The following is a 17189-nucleotide window of genomic DNA, read 5'->3' on the forward strand; positions in this document are numbered from 1 at the left end:
GCCCTTTAACTTTACACATAACATGAGCAGAGTAAGTGAATAAAAAAATAAACACAGTGGAATACTCGGTAAAATTATTTACCAAACAGTGATGATGGATAACTCAACGAGTTTAGACACCAGAGACGAAAATCTTGCTTTTTGGGAAATAATTGTTCTAGTGATAAATCTAATCATCACATTAATCGGTAATTGTTTTATTTTCTTCGCTCTTTACTTGCGCCGTTATCATAGACGTCAACGAAAATTAACTCGCATGTATTTCTTTATGATGCATCTCAGTATCGCGGATTTTATCACCGGAATTTTCAACATCTTACCTCAACTCAGTTGGGATATTACATTCAGGTAATTGGTTTTGATAAATAAATTATTTCCAGAGACAATATAATACCGATAGATTTCAGGGGGGACCGGCAATGTGTAAAATTGTTAAATTTTTACAACCATTCGGAAATTACTTGAGTTCTTATGTACTCACCGCAACAGCTATTGATCGATATCAGGCGATCTGTAATCCCTTCAGTTATTGCCGTACATCCTCATTAAAGTCAAAAGTAATGGTTTACAGCGCCTGGGTTTTAGCGTTCATTCTATGCATTCCTCAGGTAAATATTCAATTGAATCGATGCTTAAATAAATGAAGAGCCGGTTTTTTTGTTCGGTTTTACTGCGAAAACTTTTGTGTTAAAGATTTTTATGTTAAATATTTAACATTTTTTTGTATTAGTTTAACACTTTTTTTTATTAATTTAACACAGTAAATGTTAAATTTATACATAAAAGTGTTAATTTATAAATTATCTTGATCACTATTAATTATAAGTATTTTATTATTTTAGCTGTTTGTTTTTTCTTACCAAGAAATTTCAATAGGCGTCTGGGACTGCTGGGCATCTTTTAGTCTGTCGTATGGAGAACGAGCCTATGTTACTTGGTAATTTTTATTTTTTTTCTACAAATAAACAATTAAAAGTTATTATAATTTTTTTTTTTTAATTTTCAGGTACAGTATTTCTGTTTTTCTGTTGCCTTTTATAGTTCTTCTTTATACATACGCAAAAATTTGTTTGGATATAAGAAAAAATACAGAAATTTCTCACCGCTTTGATCATGTAAATGATATGAAAAGAATGAACTTGAACCACAAAAATCGTCAGCCGCTGATATCACGTGCTAAAATAAAAACTATTAAGCAAATGATTACAGTTGTAAGTCTTTATATTATTACAAGCAGTCCGTTCATCGGGTGCCAACTATGGGCAACTTGGGATCCACAAGCTGCTAATTCGCCGTTTATCAATGGTTTGTATCATAAATCGTAATAAATCATTTATATTTTCAAATTATTAATATTAATATTTATTTTCTGTGAACAGGACCAATTTTCACGATTCTTACTTTAATGAGTAGCCTTACCAGCTGCGTAAACCCTTGGATTTATTTGTGGTTTAATCGTGAACTTCGAATTATTTTATTAAGCTATCTGAAGAAAATAATTTGCAATCAAAACATGATAAGCTACGGTAAAGATAATTTTTATTGAATGAATAAAATTTGTGATTAATACTTATAATAAGAAAAGAAAATAATAATTATTATTATTACTATTGTTATGATGTAGATAACGATCTGTCTTATAATTCGAATGGCAGTTCAACAAAGTCATCGATAATAGTAACAATGTTTCGGTGTGCTGGATCAATATATCATCGGCAAACGTCTCAAGAACGCTCAACAGATTTCATACTCATTCGAAGAGAGTCTTAAATTAAAAATAGTTTTAAATAATACTATTAAAAAAAAAAAAAAAAAAAAAAAAAAATAGAATTAAGCATTTAATATAGTTTAAAAATTTTATATTTTTTTAACTCTAAACTATCATCTATTACTTAAATAGATACTATAACAAGTTATTGGGACGATAATAGTTCAATGCACTTTCACTTTATTCTGTGAATAAAACTGTTTCGCTTCATTAATATTTCTATTCAGACAAAATAGAAGAATACTCTTATTGTCCTCAATGTTTGTATTCCAACTTTTATTCCGATCTCGATGACGAGTCCCACCACCACACATACTTATGCTAATGCGTTGCTCATCAGGGATGCTTTATACCACTCAACAGTCTTACTATATTTTTAATAATTTAATACCACAATAATTACTGTTTTTAATACCTCAATTTTTACATATATCAGCACAATGTCGACTGAAATGTATGGAGCTTTAATTGATATGAAAACAGATGTCTATAAAGAAGAATTAATAAGATTAGAGCGGTCGAAAAAGGGATCAAAAAGGGCACATACATAGGTGGTCCCGATACTGTATTTTGATCAACTACAAACAATCGATGAAACCGACGGATTATGACGGTTAATATATGAGAACCTCTGAACCTCTGGCATGAACACCTGAATACTTAACAAACGGATAAAATTAACATTAATAACGAGTGTCCGCCTCCGATCCACATTTTATCTGAAGACAAACTACGTTCCTCATAGTCACACGTGACATCTTCGATGAGACGTTTCGGGTCGTTTCCAAAATTTTAACTTACTCGAGTGAATTTTTCCATCTGTGTAAAGTTAGCTCATTCTTGTCTTCCACCTAATAGTCAATTGATAGATAAATAAAATAATTAATTAGTTAACTATTTACTTAACTATGGAAGAAAATGATAAAAATAATAGTCAATCTGGTTACAAGGTAATTTTGATAAAAAATTTTATTTATTTTTTCGCGACAATATTTTTTTTTTTAAATAATTTATGATTGATTTACAGTCAGAAAACGATAGTAACGACGACGAATTTCCGCGAAGATCTCCAGTGCTATTGGACTTGGATAAAATGGTGAAGAAATCCCATCAAATAATCGACGAACAGGAGTCTACTGCCAGCAATCTTGAACACCAAGGCTTGCGAATCAAAGAGGAACCGCTGTTCAATTCCTCCGTTAAAGAAGCTGCATTTATCCGTCGGCAATCCCTGAGAAGACGTTGGCAAGACGACTCAATTAGTGAACGATCCAGTACTTCGGGGGACGGTGTTCTTGTTATAAGAGTTCCTGAACCTGAAACTGCTGGGTCTCATTCGCATCTAGAAATTTTGCATCAGACCAAAATAAAATCTGTACAACGCGAATCTGCTCAATCTGAGAAAGGTAGTAATAATTTCACAGGTAAAATTATTTGTTGAGTAGTTTGATTATTTTTTATTTTACTTTTTAATCTAATTTATAACGATTTAACTATAGCGGGCTACTTATTTTACGGTTCTTTAGTTCTTTATCCGAGTGATAGTGTTGGTTCTTTTTCTCCTTTCGTGCTCTTACTTCGCGCTTCAGACGATGCTTTTCTTTATTGCTAACCAATGATGATACGTAAGCTTGATAAATATTTGGATTACCAGGTTTTGCGGTGACTAATGTCATTGTTTTGTTCATTTCTTTAAAGTTGTCATTTTTCTTCGGCCCTTTGTCACTAAAATTGCTACTTCCAAAGTTCCGTTTGCCCACAAGGAATCCAAAAAAATCAATAATTATTTTCCACCAACTTTTATTATTATTATTATTTTCATGAACTTCTTTCAATTTTTCATCATTACTCATTAAATCTTCTTCCGATGTTTTGTCTTCAATTTGATCTTTAGCTTTTTCTTCTATTTCTTCTTCATTATTTTCCAGCTCAGTTATTTCAAATTTACCATCATTTTTATTTTCTACTTCAACGACTGAATTTTCTTCAGGTAGTACTGCTATTAATTCCTTACTTACTTCGGATTTAATAGTCTCAATCGAAGTGTTGTCTTTTAAAATTTCTATCTTCAGTGACGGTGATTCATTTAAAATTTCAGAATTATCTTGATATCGATCCTTATCCAAATTTACATAATTACTTAGCTCTCCCATTGGAATAATTTTATGAGAACTTACAGAAACTGACGATTGATTACTTTCATTTTGGTCATCGTAAGACACCAAAGTAATTTCAGTTGAAGGTTGCTCAATGTCCAAATTATTGAATCGTTTTTTCTTCTTAGCGTTGCAGTCCATTGATTTTTTATTATCAGAAAGAGTTGGAAAAATTTTCAACATCGTCATGCGTTTCCTAGTATGAGGTAATGGTCGACGAAAATAATGAGCATCATTTAATTGAGTTCCTTTACGGCTTCGGTGAATCTTCGTCGCGTCCATTTTAAATCCAATAAATAAAAAAATTTTTTTAGACCATGACTCACAACTTTTCTTCAATAAAATAAAATAAACCAAAAAATTAATTTAAATTGTCAATATAAAAATTAAATTACTCAATTAAAAAGCAAATCTATGCGTCAACTGTTTTTTTTTTAATTTCTTTTTTTTATTTTAATTAAATAACAACTTCATGTTTCACTACTTTAAGACTACAAATTAATGAACGAATGAATAATTAATAAGTAACAATTAAAAATTAATATTGAATGCTCTAATAAAATTTATAATTAATTTTTCAGATTATAAAAAATCAGCATGTGATCGAGAGCGTACGAGAATGCGCGACATGAATCGTGCATTTGAACTGCTGAGATCAAAATTACCAATTTGTAAGCCGCCTGGTAAAAAATTGTCTAAGATTGAATCGCTGAGACATGCGATTACTTATATAAGACACTTGCAAAGTCTGTTGGAGCCACAGTATCCTTATGCTCCGTGTAATACCGATGTGGCTAATTACTATGCAAACCCGTCGCCGACGAGCTCGTACGATGTTCAGCATCCACCTAGATGGGAATCCTTGGCTTACTATCGTTACGACTATCATGGGCCTTTTGTACCGCCGCCACCACCTGCCTTGCCTCCACCTCGAAGGCTCGCATCCGAATCAGACGAACAGTATCGCTACAACCAACACTTGTAATTAATTCTAAACCATACACTGAAAAAAAAAAAAAAAAAAAATTCTTGAAGAAAATATTAAGGAAGATTGAAAATTTCTTGAATCAAGTCAAGTTTTTTTGAGTCAAGAAAATTTCTTCTTGCTCCAAAATAATTTTTGTCTTCCTTTAAATTTTTTTGGCGCAAGAAATTTGTTTTTTGTGTGTAAATTTTACCCAGTGCAATTGTATTATCCAGCTATCTATATCTATAATAATTCTGTTGACATATTAATACTGTTATAAATACCAAATTATGTATAAAAAAATAATATAACTTTTTTATTAGTATTTTTGATTTTTCATAACAATTATGTATTAAATAATTAATTTAATAAGTATATTATATGACAATATTGTATTTGGTCTGTTGTATTGATGCATTTGACGGAGTAATCGACGGATAAATATGTAGCGGAAGGTCCCAAACCATCGTTTCGACGTCGAGACTAGAAGGAGCTTGCCAGTCGATCGTGTTAGCCATCGGCATTTCTATAACTTTTGTTGTCGTTACAAATTCAAAGTGCAAACGCCACTTTAGAGTCATTAAATGCGTAAAAAAATCTGGCGTGACATGCAGAGGAATCGGCAATACTAGTTGTGAGTATTTTAATCCGAGACAAACTTCGTGGTGTTTGTTGTAACTCATCCGCGAAGGGTTCCCCTTTCCACGCTTGTACTCGTCAGCGATATGCTCCTCGGATTGGAGCGCTACTGAGACCTGGACGCATGATACTGTTGCGTTTGAAAAATCAAATGTTCCGACGATGTCTTCACCTAGTTTGTAGGAATTTTTAAATAAACAAAAACGAACTACTTTTCCTCGTCCATTAGTTATGTTGTAGAAATTGGGACTGCGACGAGCTGTCAGATTCTGGAGAGTCTGCAGTGATATTTCTAGTGGGTTCTCACGTTCCTGAGTGTCCATAAAAGGATTATTGGGACTCAGATCGACGCTATCGTTACATATCGCCACCTCTGGTAACTCTGGAAATGTAATTTAAGTAAAAAAGGTGACTCAAATTTGTCCTTGATTTAAAATAAATGTACAAATATTTACCGCTTAGAGATAAGACTCTGAAAGGAATTCGGAGCAATTTTATTGATGAGTTGACTCGTTGGGCTCCTACAGTTATTTTGTAAGAATATTTAATAGCTTGACCACGATAAGAAGGTGGAGCGTCACAAGGAATTGTTTCTCTATAAATATCTAAAAAAAATCATGAATATTAGTACAAGCTTTAATTTAATTAAACGTGTTTAATTACATAATCTTGAAATTGGTAGACTGACAATTTTTTAATTTTTCTTAAATAATAAACTAGGTTTAGAAAATTATTTATAAAAAATTGCACTTATAATTTTTTAAAGTTTCTAAAAATAGAATTTTTAAAATAAATTTTTCTTGCTATAATTTATTGGAAAAAATTTATAAAAAATGTCAAATGTCTTTGAACTTCAGTTTCATTTTAATGACAACTCCTTACATGTCTTGCTTTCTCCTGGAGATAATCTTAAATCACAAAATAAAATCTTAGGTTTTGTATTCACCACAGCGTGACCGTTGTCCTTTTGCCATGGTGCAAATGCCGTTTCAGCATTTATTGCTGATGTACGGCTTGAATTTATTTTGTCAGTAATAACTATTTTGTCATTAGCTGAGCACTGACAGTGCAATTGAGCGCTTGCCCAAGCTAATCCTTCAAAGACATCACTGAAACGTTAATTTAAATAAATTATTATAAAACTAAGTATAAAAAAAATAAAATAATTAAATAACATACTTGTAACTTTGAGACTTCTGATGAATTGGATTCAGTGGGTTACTAAATGTAACATAACATTCAATAACCTCACCAGAAAAATACACTGGCCCTTTTAATAACTTTCCAATAACTTCAATCATTATTAATTATTTATTTATTAAATTAATATTATAAATTATTTAATTAGTATCATTATTTACTATTTTTGATAAATTATTTATAATACTTATTGTTGATAAATTAAACAGGTGTAACTTGCTTTACATTTTGATAAACATTAGCATTCACATGAGCAGTTGTAGACGTCAATGTCAATTGAAGAATCAGCTGACAGCTCCGTCTTTCGGAAATAGTTAGAATTATCGAAGTTGAATTTTGTATGAAAATTAATTTAGTAGATTTTTAATAATTTAAAAAATGTTTGTAAAAAAAAAATTATGGCAAAAAAAATTGACAGCTAGAAATTTCAAAAAATTAAAAATAAATTTTATAAGATGACATTTAAAGTAATTAAAGATTTATTTATTTTAATAAAAATATAAAATATATTTACAATTTTTTTATACAATACAAATGGATTTATATATGTATATATAAGTAAATATAATTAAAATACACAAATATATATGATTATTAATTACTTAAAAATAAAAATTATAGCTCAAATAATTTTTTGATTACAAATCTGTTATAAAGCATCTTAAATTAAATTAAAATAAAATTTTAATCACACATAATTATTATTAAAAAATCACACTTTAAAATAAAATAAAATTTTTAAGTTTAAATAAAAATTGCACGTTAAAATAAAATTTATAAATTTGGTTGATTATTGCGATGAGAATAAATCTTGTGAATTATTCTTTGGTTCTACGATTATTTGTGAATCTTCGTACCTTAAATTAATATCCGAATCATTGGTACTATCATCGTCATTATTATTATTATTATTATTATTATTATTATTATTATTATTATTATTATTATTATTATTAGTCAAGTCTGCAATCTTTTTATCATTTGAAAGAATAAGCAGTGAGTTTTCCCGCTCTATATTCTCCGTTATTATATCAAACATTCTGTCATTAGATACACGACTTTTTGTCTTCACTGGAATTTCTTCCTTTGGTTCCAAGAGCAAATTATCTATCTTCTGTCTCTTCTTTGGATGCGCAAATTCCACTTCGTTATTTTCTTCATTATCACTTACGTCAGTAGACTTGTCATAAACAGAATTAGGTAATTTTTTAATTTCATCTTGTAAACTTCTTATCAAATTTTTTTTAGTTTTTAAAATAAATAAAAATTTTCTGTAAAGCGCATCTTCCATCTTATTTTTAATAGAAGTCATCGTCGTCATTGCCGACTCCATATCACTAATTGTCCGTTTTAAAGTTTCATTTTCTTCTCTATACTTTATTTCATTCTCCTCCACACTCGATTTGCAAACTAAAATACCATGAACAAGATTTGAAAATAATATTACATCTGATAGCGGTTCACATTTTATGGATCCTCTTTTCCAAATTTTTCTTTTCCATGTTAATGTATTATTTTGTAATGAAAATTGCATCTCGTTATCCTTGCCAGCAAGTTCTCTTCTCATTTCTTGTAAATAGTCTTCTGGTGTTTTTTCATAAATCTCTGCAGGTTCAGCCAATTTTACTTTTGTAATCTGTAATTTAATATTATCATTACAATGTATTGAAACATTAAATAAAAAATAACAATTAATTAAATTTAGTAAGTTACTAACTAATGAAAATTAATTCAGTGAAAATAATTTTTGTAACAAATAAATGATGGCAAAAAAAAATATGAAAATTAAGTTAGCCGACATCTGATAATTGTAAGGATTTTTTTTTTTTTGAAAGAATTATTATAAAAAAATTAAAAAAAATTTTTTCACTTGTAAAAAACTTGAAAAACTATAATTGCAATTTTTTAGTTCTAATATAATAAATTAAAAATAATCAAAAAATTAAAAATTTCGGCTAATTATATTATTATAAAAAAAAAAATTGACATATGAGAATTTTAAATAATTAAAAATGCAATTTTTTAAAAATAATTTTTTGAAGCAAATTTGTTTGTTAAATAAAATTAAAAAATTTTCAGGTAACTGTTAACTTTAATGTCATTATGAACGATATAGTAAGTTTTTTTTTTAAATAGAAAAATCAGTATACGATTAGACAGCCAGGTAGTAAAAGGTCGACAACGTTTAGCAGAGACATCATCAGGTAGTACTTTAACATACAATAGGACAATCTAATAGTATTTTTATTGACAGTAAATATTTTGCTCCTACCTATTGTACGATTGTGCCGTTAAAAATATAAGTAGGCATAACATGCTAATATAATTTTCAAGGACAAATTTTTAAAGCTCCAAATAGGAATTGAATATTTAAATAAAATTACTTACCTGTCCTTCAAGTGGCAAATCATCACTTCTTATGATATTTAATTTGACATATTCTTCGCACCAGTGAATAGTTAAAATTATTGATTTCTTATCAACGGAATTTATCACCCGACAAATCGTTACATCATTGGAATTAACATCCATTTTCTAGTTCTAAAAAAAAAAAAATAAATAAAATTAATTAAACTTGTTCCAGATTACTGCAAGTGACAGATTAAGATACCTGTCAGTGTATTGAGAAGAAAACGACTTAAAAAATCACGATTTGAGTAAGACTAGATCAACTGTCAGGCAAGCTTAAACTTGGATTAGCTTGTCTGACTCGTTTCTGAAATATAAACCCGGTAAGAGCCAAGTAAGCTGAAGCCACGCGTCCAACTGACATACCCTTCTCCGAAATCATTAAATCCCTACTCTCTCAATAGAAATCAGCTGATTTTAGATAACATGACCGAGCACATATGGTAATGCTTCGGAGTAGTTTTTATTATTTTACAAATGAAATTTTTTTTTTTTTTAATTTTTTTGTAATCATTTTTTTAATGACAAACATTAGAAATTTTTTTAGAATTTACAACAATTAAAATAGTATGAAAAAAATTTAATAAAAAAATTTCACATGTTAAAATTAAAGAAAATTATCAGTGAACATTTTTAGAATCTCTTTTATAGTTGTAATTAATTTGTTATAAGAATTAATTTTAAAAATTGACAGCTGTCAGCTAACTTCAGTATCATCTTAAGATCACTGTCAATAATCAATGATACATATAAAAATAAAAACGTAAGTATTATTTTAATAGCTTTCATTTCATATATAGAACTGTCATGTCCCACTAAGGTTGTCATGGTAACCACTTGAGAGCTAACACAACATAACACGTGGTAGCGTTATGTTATTCTAAATGAGTAAATAGTACGACTTACACAATATAATGACAAGCTTTATCCAAAGTATCCACATACGAGATGGAGAATATACTAAAATTATTTATACCATGGTATGTATTAAATTATTTAATTTTCATTTCACAAGAAAATTCATTAATTTAAACACCTTTTTATAGATCAAGGAACAAAGATATACAGATAGTATTCATGTGCTGACGGATCTCCTGACTTCTCACCCTGACGTATGATTTTTCTTAATAATTTTTTACAGTATATTTATATGAAAATTAAGTTAGCCGACATTTAAAAATTTTTGTAATTTTTTTTATTGAAAAAATCATTATAAAAAAAAACAAGAAAAAAATTTTCATTTGTAAAAAACTTTAAGTGCCAATTTAAAAAAAAATTTTTTTTGTTCTAATTTAATAAATTAAAAAAAAAAAAAAATTAAAAAAATTAGAAATGTCGGCTAACTTTATCTATCAGTAATTAGATACTTATCTGCTGAATTTATTTTCAGTCAAGACCGTGTTTATCATTATTGGCTCATTGTTATTTTTACACCCAAGATTTTATCAATGCTGCTGAGTGTTACGAAAAACTAGTGCACTTGTGTCCAGAAGAAAAACTCTACAAGCTTTATTATGCGCAATCACTGCATCAAGCTTGTCTGTTTCAAGAAGCATGGAATGTTTGTTTGACAATTGCTAATCATTCAAATTTAGACAATGACGTGAAAAAATTGCAAGCAGCTATCAAGTATGGGCAGGAAGATATCATCGCTGTGAAAAATTTAATTGACCAGTGTCCGCCCGATGACATTGACACGGAAATAAATTTAGGATGTCTTTTGTATAAAGAGGAGCAATATGAAAAAGCATTAAAAAAATTTCTGAGCGCTTTACAGATTGCAGGATTTAAACCGCACTTGTCTTACAATGTAGCTTTGTGTTTTTATAAATTGAAAGAGTATTCATCATCTTTAAAACACATTGGTAATTGCAATGAGAATTACTCAAAATTTCACCTAAATAAATATTGATATTCTTCATCTTAATTTGATAATTTTCCGAATGAATATTTTTTACAGCTGACATTATTGAACAAGGAATCAGAGAACATCCAGAACTAAGTGTCGGAGTAACAACAGAAGGAATTGAAGTTAGAAGTGTTGGAAATACGTTAACTTTACACGAAACTGCTTTGACAGAAGCTTTCAATTTAAAAGCTGCAATAGAATATCAATTAAAAAACTGTAAAAAAAAAATTTTTATAATTTGAAATAACTAAATAAATATCTCGGGGTAAAAATAAAAAATTTTTTTTAGATGATGCAGCAAAAGATGCTCTTACGGACATGCCACCTCGTTCTGAAGAAGAATTGGATGCTGTGACATTGCACAACCAAGCTTTAATCAACATGGACACTAAACCGAATGAAGGTTTTGAAAAACTTCAATTTTTGCTTCAGCAGAATCCATTCCCACCTGAAACGTTTGCTAACTTACTTTTATTATACTGCAAATTTCAATACTACGATCTCGCGGCCGACGTGTTGGCTGAAAATGTTCACTTGACTTACAAGTATTTAACTCCAGTAAGTATTTAAAAGTAAATTAATTTATTTAATAATTAAATATAAATAATAAAGTTTTGTATCATTAATTTTAATATTAAAATTATTATTAATATTATAAGTTAAACAATTCTTAAATTAGTCGGAAGGTTTAGATCTAGAGTGTTTACATTTTTTAGAATGTTTTTCTCGATAATCATCACTCGAATCGCTAGAACTCTCACTGTGTTTTCTTTTTTTCTGTTTCGAGTGTTTCTTCTTTTTCTTCTTATGTCTCTTTTCCGCTTCATGAGAGCTATCATCAGAACTACTGCTAACAGACCGTTTTTTCTTCGACTTCTTTTTTTTAACTTTTTTAGACTTTGATTTTTTCTCACTTTTCAAAGCTTTTTCTTCAGGTACTTCTTGTTGGACAGGCTGTGGTGGTTCAATTGGTTCATTTTCAATCTCTGGGAGTAAATCGTACTTTTTACCATCAATTGGCGTAAAACAATCATGCTCAAAATGACCTTTTAATTTACATCTTCGACAAATAGAATTTAAGACCGCCTGAAGTTCGATGGGCTTTCGTTGCTTGGGCATTGGTTTTTTTCTTTGCTCTTCTCGGTCAAGTTCTACGCCGTTCGGATCTAAATCTTTACCATTACCTTGGTTTACAAATTTCATAGACAATCCTATTTTTCCATCTTCTCCGATCGATATAATTTTGCACCAGACTGATTCTCCACGTTTCAATATTTCACTTACATCATCAACCCATGTTGAACTCACCTAATTAATAAAAAAAAAATTAATTAATTAATAACTAAAAAAATCTTTCAATACAAAAATTTAAATAATTTTACCATAAAAATTAATTTAGCAGATGTTTGATAATTTTAAGAATTTTTTTAACAAACAAATTACAGCAAAAAAAATTGACATGCAAAAATTTAAAAAAATAAAAAATGTAATTTTTAAAAATAATTTTTTGGAAAAAATCTATTTGTTAAAAAAAATTAAAAAATGGTTTTTTTAAATGCTAACTTTATTGATGAGATTAAATTAAATTAACTCTAAAAAATTATTTTTAAAAAATTGCATTTTTTGAATTTTTTAAAATTTTTACATGTCAATTTTAAAAATTTTTTTTTTGCCATAATTTATTCTTTAAAAAAAGTTCTAAAAATTATTAAATATCTGCTAAATTAATTTTCATACTTTATTGTCATAATTTTACCTATATATTAAAATTAACTATTTAAAAAATCAATACCTGAGATTTATGTATGAGACCTTGTTGTTTACATCCAGGAATTTCGACAAAGGCTCCATAATTTTGTACTGCCGCAACTTTTCCTTGAAAAATCACATTTATTTCACAACGCGTCATTTTTAGTACCAATTAATTTCTTGTTTCAATTAATAATCATACTTTGCAATGTTTATTACAATTAAAACAATAATCGATCAACACATTATTTATTTGAGGTTAGAGGGAAAAAAACAAACATCAATATTTATATATCAGGGCCGTACTGAGGAAATTTTCGTTTCTAAAATAAAAAATTAAATTACAAAAGGTTATTTTTTATTTATTTTTTTTTTCATTTAAAATTTATTTTTTTGCAGTATCTTTATGATTTTTTGGATGCATTGATAACTCAACAAACCGCTCCCGAAGAAGCTTACAGAAAGCTAGATGATCTTGCTAATAAACATTGCGAGACTTTGCGCAAGTTAGCGAAGCAAGTCCAGGAAGCGCGACTGAACCACGATGAGAATGCTGTTAAAAAAACAGTAAATGATTACGACGAAACACTAGAACGATACATTCCTGTGTTAATGGCCCAAGCGAAAATTTATTGGGAGCTGGAAAATTATGTCCAAGTTGAGAAGATATTTCGCATGAGCGCTGATTTTTGTAATGACCACGATGTCTGGCGGCTCAATGTAGCTCATACTCTTTTTATGCAAGAAAATAAATTCAAAGAAGCTACCGGCTTTTATGAACCAATTGTTAAGAAGAAATATGATAATGTAAGTTTATAAAATATTAATAAGACTGAAATTGACAGATCTGTCGACATTAGAAATGTTTATGAAAATGAAGTTAGCCGACATTTAAAAATTTTTAGAAATTTTTTATTAAAAAAATTTTAATTAAATAATTAAAAAAAAAATTTCACATGTAAATAACTTAAAAAACTACAAGTGCAATTTTTTCGAAATATTTTTTTAGTTGTAATTTAATTAATAAAAAAAATCAAAAATTTTTAGACGTCTGCTAACTTCAGTGTCATAAATTTTTCTATAAATTTATATTATCAAAAAAAAAATTTAATTAAAAAATTTCACCTGTAAAAATTCATAAAAAATTATAAGTGAAAATTTTTAAATGCGTTTTTTTTGTTGTAATTAATTTGTTAATAAAATTTTTAAAATTGACAGCTGACATTTAACTTCAGGATCATAAATATTATTTCTTCAATTAATATTTACAGTTTTTTCTAATACCACTTTTTTATTTCAGATTTTGAATGTAAGTGCAATAGTTTTAGCAAATCTATGTGTGAGTTACATAATGACAACCCAAAATGCCGAAGCTGAAGAGTTGATGAAGAAAATAGAAAAAGAAGAAGAAACAGTAGCCTTTGAAGAGCAAGATAAAAAATTATTTCATTTATGTATAGTTAATATGGTAATAGGCACTCTTTATTGTGCTAAAGGTAACTACGAGTTCGGAATTTCGAGAGTAATGAAAAGTTTAGAGCCTTATAATAAAAAACTGGGTACTGATACGTGGTTTTATGCTAAAAGATGTTTCTTATCTCTTCTTGAACAATTAGCTAATCAGCTTGTTGTCCTCAAGGATTCAACGATTCAGGAATGTATTCAGTTTTTAGAACAATGCGAAGCTTATGGTAGAGATGTTTCCACGATAATTGAGCAGCCTTATGATATTAACGAAGTACCGTTGATTCCTGAAGCTAAACATACTGTTACTTATGAAGCTCGATTTTTGAAAGCATTGTTTCTAAAAATACAAATGTCTTGAGTATTATTTTAATATAATTTATTATTACAGTTTTTAATGATAAAATAAATTAAATTAAATTATTATAAGCGACTTATTTTTATTGACATAATTACAAAAGTGGTAGTTTTTGTATGTATAATCTGAACCAAAACCATGATGTTATCATTGACAACAAGTACCAAGTAACAATATAACTAAAGTGTTCATTCCTCAAAAACACACGCGTCTGCCCAGCAATTGGACCACCAGGTGCGCCATCACGTGCTACCAAGTCAAGATAAATTGGATCAGCACCGGTAACCTCTGCCATGACCCTGAGATCTCTATGGAACCATAAATTGCTCTCAGGTTTATTCTTGGGCATAAATGGTGGTCGCTCTTCATGCAACCTCAGCAATCCTGTTATCTCGAAAGTGCCTGGAATATGTGCTAATTTTTCAACTGGATACTTTTCTATCCTCGTCGGAATCCAGCCCCGATTGATCAAAATTGTCAGGTCACGATCTTCCAATTTAAATGGAGTTATCACCCAGAATCCAGTACGTCCGCCACTGCCAATTATACCACCCCCGCCTCCTTTTTCCGATGTACCAGCACCGTCAACAATCAAACTTTTTGGACCTACTGTGAATTCTTTCTCATACAAGAATTTTCCCTTTACTTTGATGGGACAGTATTCCATCTCCAATAGCTCTGACAAATCTTCTGGCAGAGGTTTTGGTTCAGAGTGCGTTCTTCTGTGGAGATCTTCCAGCAAATTTAGTTTCCATTTGCGCCTCTCCACTTGCCAGGTACCGAGAATAAAAGTCACGATTGGTACACCCAGCAAAATCCATTTTATTGGACCTGTTTCATTTTTTTGTTGCTTCTCATACTCGGCTACTTCGGCTTGAGAGTCAAAAAGCTTCGATTTTGGATGAGCTTTCTTGAATCTTAAATTAGGCTTTGGTAATTTCTGCTCACTTAAACATCTTAGGCTTATTAAATTAGTTCTGAGTCTAATTACCCGGGATGTAAGTGATAATAAACTCATTTTTATCAACACTGTTTATCATAACCTCAATGACAGATTTAAATTTATTAATAAATAAATTAATTCATTAAATAGTTAATACTTTTAATTTTTTATACTCACTGATAATTTTATAAATTTATTATAATAGTTTAACTTTTTATTAAACTGTTATTTTTTTTATGATGAAAGAAAATACTTAATTTAAAAAGAAACTAATAATTTTTAAAAGCAGTCAGCTGTGATACAGCCCTGAATTATCATCATTTGTATGACACTGAAGTTGACATATTAAAAATTTTTTTAGAATTTTATAGCAATTAAATTATTATAAAAAATTTTCACATGTGAAAATTAATGAAAATTTCAAGTGAAAATTTTCAAAAGCATTTTTTTTATTGTAATTAATTTATTCAAAACATTTTTAAAATTAACAGCTGACGGCTAACTTCAGTGTTGTTCATTTGGAGTATTTGGAGGGAGAAAAAGACCCCAGTGAAGTGAAATCTGAAATGTGAAAATAAAAACAATGAAAATGGTTGTCGATATGGAGCTCGAAGATGCGAAAAAAAATGTTTTAGAACTTATGAAGGAAAAAGATTCAATTGAAAGTAAGCTACAGGAATTGAGGATTATTTTAGAAAATGTAAGTTCACTAAATTATTTTTATAAATTAAACACTATTATTTAATTACATACTTTTTGATTACGGGATGACTTGTTATTTTTTTTAAGCTAAAAAATAACTAAATTTTAATCATTTTTAGAATCATGTGGGGATGAATGAACCTTTGGTAGATTCCGAAGATTATCCTCGAGCTGATATCGACGTTTATCAAGTGCGACAAGCCCGAAGCCGGATTATATGTAAGATAACCTGTACAACACATTCTTTATTCTCGCATTTAATTTTTTAATTGTTAAAATTTGATGAATTATTTTACTTTTTAGGTCTTCAGAATGACCACAAAACTTTGATGAAAAAAATTGAAGCTGGATTACTCAAAGTACACTCACTAGCAGGCAAAAGTGGCGAAGAGCCAGCTACTAGCCGAGTAACAGTATCAGAAAATATCCCAGAAGATGAAGTTCTAGGGGAACCATTCCTTCGAGTTAATCTGGTGTCTTCTGGCTCTCCTGCTGAATCAGCAGTAAGTTTGTTCACTTATTCTAGATTCTTATTGAGTTTTTTTTTAATTCTCACTTGCTAACTCAAATATAATATTCCAGGGCATCCAATTAAACGATCTTGTCATAGAATTTGGATCAATAAATGTTCAGAACTTCAGAACTTTGAAAGACATCGGAGATCTTGTGGAACAAAGTCGTTATAAGGAGATTATAATGAAGGTTAAGCGCGTGGACATGAAAGTAGCCATTCTGACACTGACACCTCGACCCTGGGCTGGTAAAGGCTTGCTGGGATGTAATGTCATACCTGTAGAATCAGTTGAAAGATAAAGATACTACTTTATATTTTCTACATTTTTTTTCCGTATAAATCTTATTGATTATTTATTATTATAGCGTTAATAAATTAATCGTTCTTCTAATTTTCATTTTTTAATATCCC

The 17189-nt window shown here is 29.2% G+C and overlaps 8 protein-coding genes across 10 annotated transcripts; 4 read left to right on the forward strand and 4 right to left on the reverse strand.

Moving 5' to 3' along the window:
- Positions 1 to 1825, forward strand: LOC141530311 (vasopressin V1a receptor-like). The gene is made up of 6 exons (XM_074247349.1): positions 1 to 348; positions 401 to 608; positions 843 to 937; positions 1007 to 1305; positions 1380 to 1526; positions 1625 to 1825. Exons 1-6 carry the CDS (start codon positions 92 to 94, stop codon positions 1768 to 1770), a joined length of 1152 nt encoding a protein of 383 aa, XP_074103450.1. The 5' UTR covers positions 1 to 91; the 3' UTR covers positions 1771 to 1825.
- Positions 1826 to 2023: 198 nt separating this feature from the next.
- Sage (salivary gland-expressed bHLH) lies at positions 2024 to 5037 on the forward strand. The gene is made up of 3 exons (XM_074247359.1): positions 2024 to 2718; positions 2796 to 3174; positions 4506 to 5037. Exons 1-3 carry the CDS (start codon positions 2677 to 2679, stop codon positions 4907 to 4909), a joined length of 825 nt encoding a protein of 274 aa, XP_074103460.1. The 5' UTR covers positions 2024 to 2676; the 3' UTR covers positions 4910 to 5037.
- A 142-nt stretch (positions 5038 to 5179) lies between these two features.
- Positions 5180 to 6961, reverse strand: LOC141530314 (RAB6A-GEF complex partner protein 2). Its single transcript, XM_074247353.1, has 4 exons — positions 6710 to 6961; positions 6413 to 6639; positions 5986 to 6135; positions 5180 to 5912 (listed from the first exon to the last, which is right to left on the reverse strand). The coding sequence occupies exons 1-4, from the start codon at positions 6829 to 6831 to the stop codon at positions 5269 to 5271; spliced, it is 1143 nt and encodes a 380-aa protein (XP_074103454.1). The 5' UTR covers positions 6832 to 6961; the 3' UTR covers positions 5180 to 5268.
- A 371-nt stretch (positions 6962 to 7332) lies between these two features.
- On the reverse strand, positions 7333 to 9500 carry LOC141530317 (uncharacterized). Its single transcript, XM_074247357.1, has 3 exons — positions 9342 to 9500; positions 9119 to 9271; positions 7333 to 8366 (listed from the first exon to the last, which is right to left on the reverse strand). Exons 2-3 carry the CDS (start codon positions 9260 to 9262, stop codon positions 7521 to 7523), a joined length of 990 nt encoding a protein of 329 aa, XP_074103458.1. The 5' UTR covers positions 9263 to 9271; positions 9342 to 9500; the 3' UTR covers positions 7333 to 7520.
- Positions 8714 to 14731, forward strand: Ttc30 (tetratricopeptide repeat domain 30). Of its 3 annotated transcripts, XM_074247341.1 has the most exons (9): positions 8714 to 8934; positions 9315 to 9462; positions 9940 to 10119; positions 10186 to 10251; positions 10530 to 11004; positions 11100 to 11264; positions 11338 to 11606; positions 13197 to 13604; positions 14098 to 14731. In XM_074247341.1, exons 3-9 carry the CDS (start codon positions 10054 to 10056, stop codon positions 14620 to 14622), a joined length of 1974 nt encoding a protein of 657 aa, XP_074103442.1. In that variant the 5' UTR covers positions 8714 to 8934; positions 9315 to 9462; positions 9940 to 10053; the 3' UTR covers positions 14623 to 14731. The 3 variants fall into 3 exon arrangements, with proteins under 3 accessions (XP_074103442.1, XP_074103443.1, XP_074103444.1); XM_074247342.1 differs by lacking the exons at positions 8714 to 8934; positions 9315 to 9462 and adding an exon at positions 9586 to 9706; XM_074247343.1 differs by lacking the exons at positions 8714 to 8934; positions 9315 to 9462 and adding an exon at positions 9625 to 9706 and having other exon boundaries at positions 9960 to 10119.
- Positions 11612 to 13049, reverse strand: LOC141530321 (zinc finger CCHC domain-containing protein 17). The gene is made up of 2 exons (XM_074247363.1): positions 12841 to 13049; positions 11612 to 12356 (listed from the first exon to the last, which is right to left on the reverse strand). Exons 1-2 carry the CDS (start codon positions 12955 to 12957, stop codon positions 11724 to 11726), a joined length of 750 nt encoding a protein of 249 aa, XP_074103464.1. The 5' UTR covers positions 12958 to 13049; the 3' UTR covers positions 11612 to 11723.
- Surf1 (surfeit locus protein 1) lies at positions 14682 to 15953 on the reverse strand. The gene is made up of 2 exons (XM_074247358.1): positions 15740 to 15953; positions 14682 to 15662 (listed from the first exon to the last, which is right to left on the reverse strand). The coding sequence occupies exon 2, from the start codon at positions 15635 to 15637 to the stop codon at positions 14714 to 14716; it is 924 nt and encodes a 307-aa protein (XP_074103459.1). The 5' UTR covers positions 15638 to 15662; positions 15740 to 15953; the 3' UTR covers positions 14682 to 14713.
- Positions 15954 to 16102: 149 nt separating this feature from the next.
- LOC141530324 (26S proteasome non-ATPase regulatory subunit 9) lies at positions 16103 to 17169 on the forward strand. Its single transcript, XM_074247365.1, has 4 exons — positions 16103 to 16262; positions 16384 to 16483; positions 16568 to 16767; positions 16847 to 17169. Exons 1-4 carry the CDS (start codon positions 16146 to 16148, stop codon positions 17075 to 17077), a joined length of 648 nt encoding a protein of 215 aa, XP_074103466.1. The 5' UTR covers positions 16103 to 16145; the 3' UTR covers positions 17078 to 17169.
- The last annotated feature ends 20 nt before the right edge of the window (positions 17170 to 17189 follow it).

Source organism: Cotesia typhae, unplaced genomic scaffold, assembly GCF_013202065.1.
Source record: "Cotesia typhae breed Kobodo isofemale line unplaced genomic scaffold, CoteBio_Ctyphae contig_5, whole genome shotgun sequence".
Classification (NCBI taxonomy): domain Eukaryota; kingdom Metazoa; phylum Arthropoda; class Insecta; order Hymenoptera; family Braconidae; genus Cotesia; species Cotesia typhae.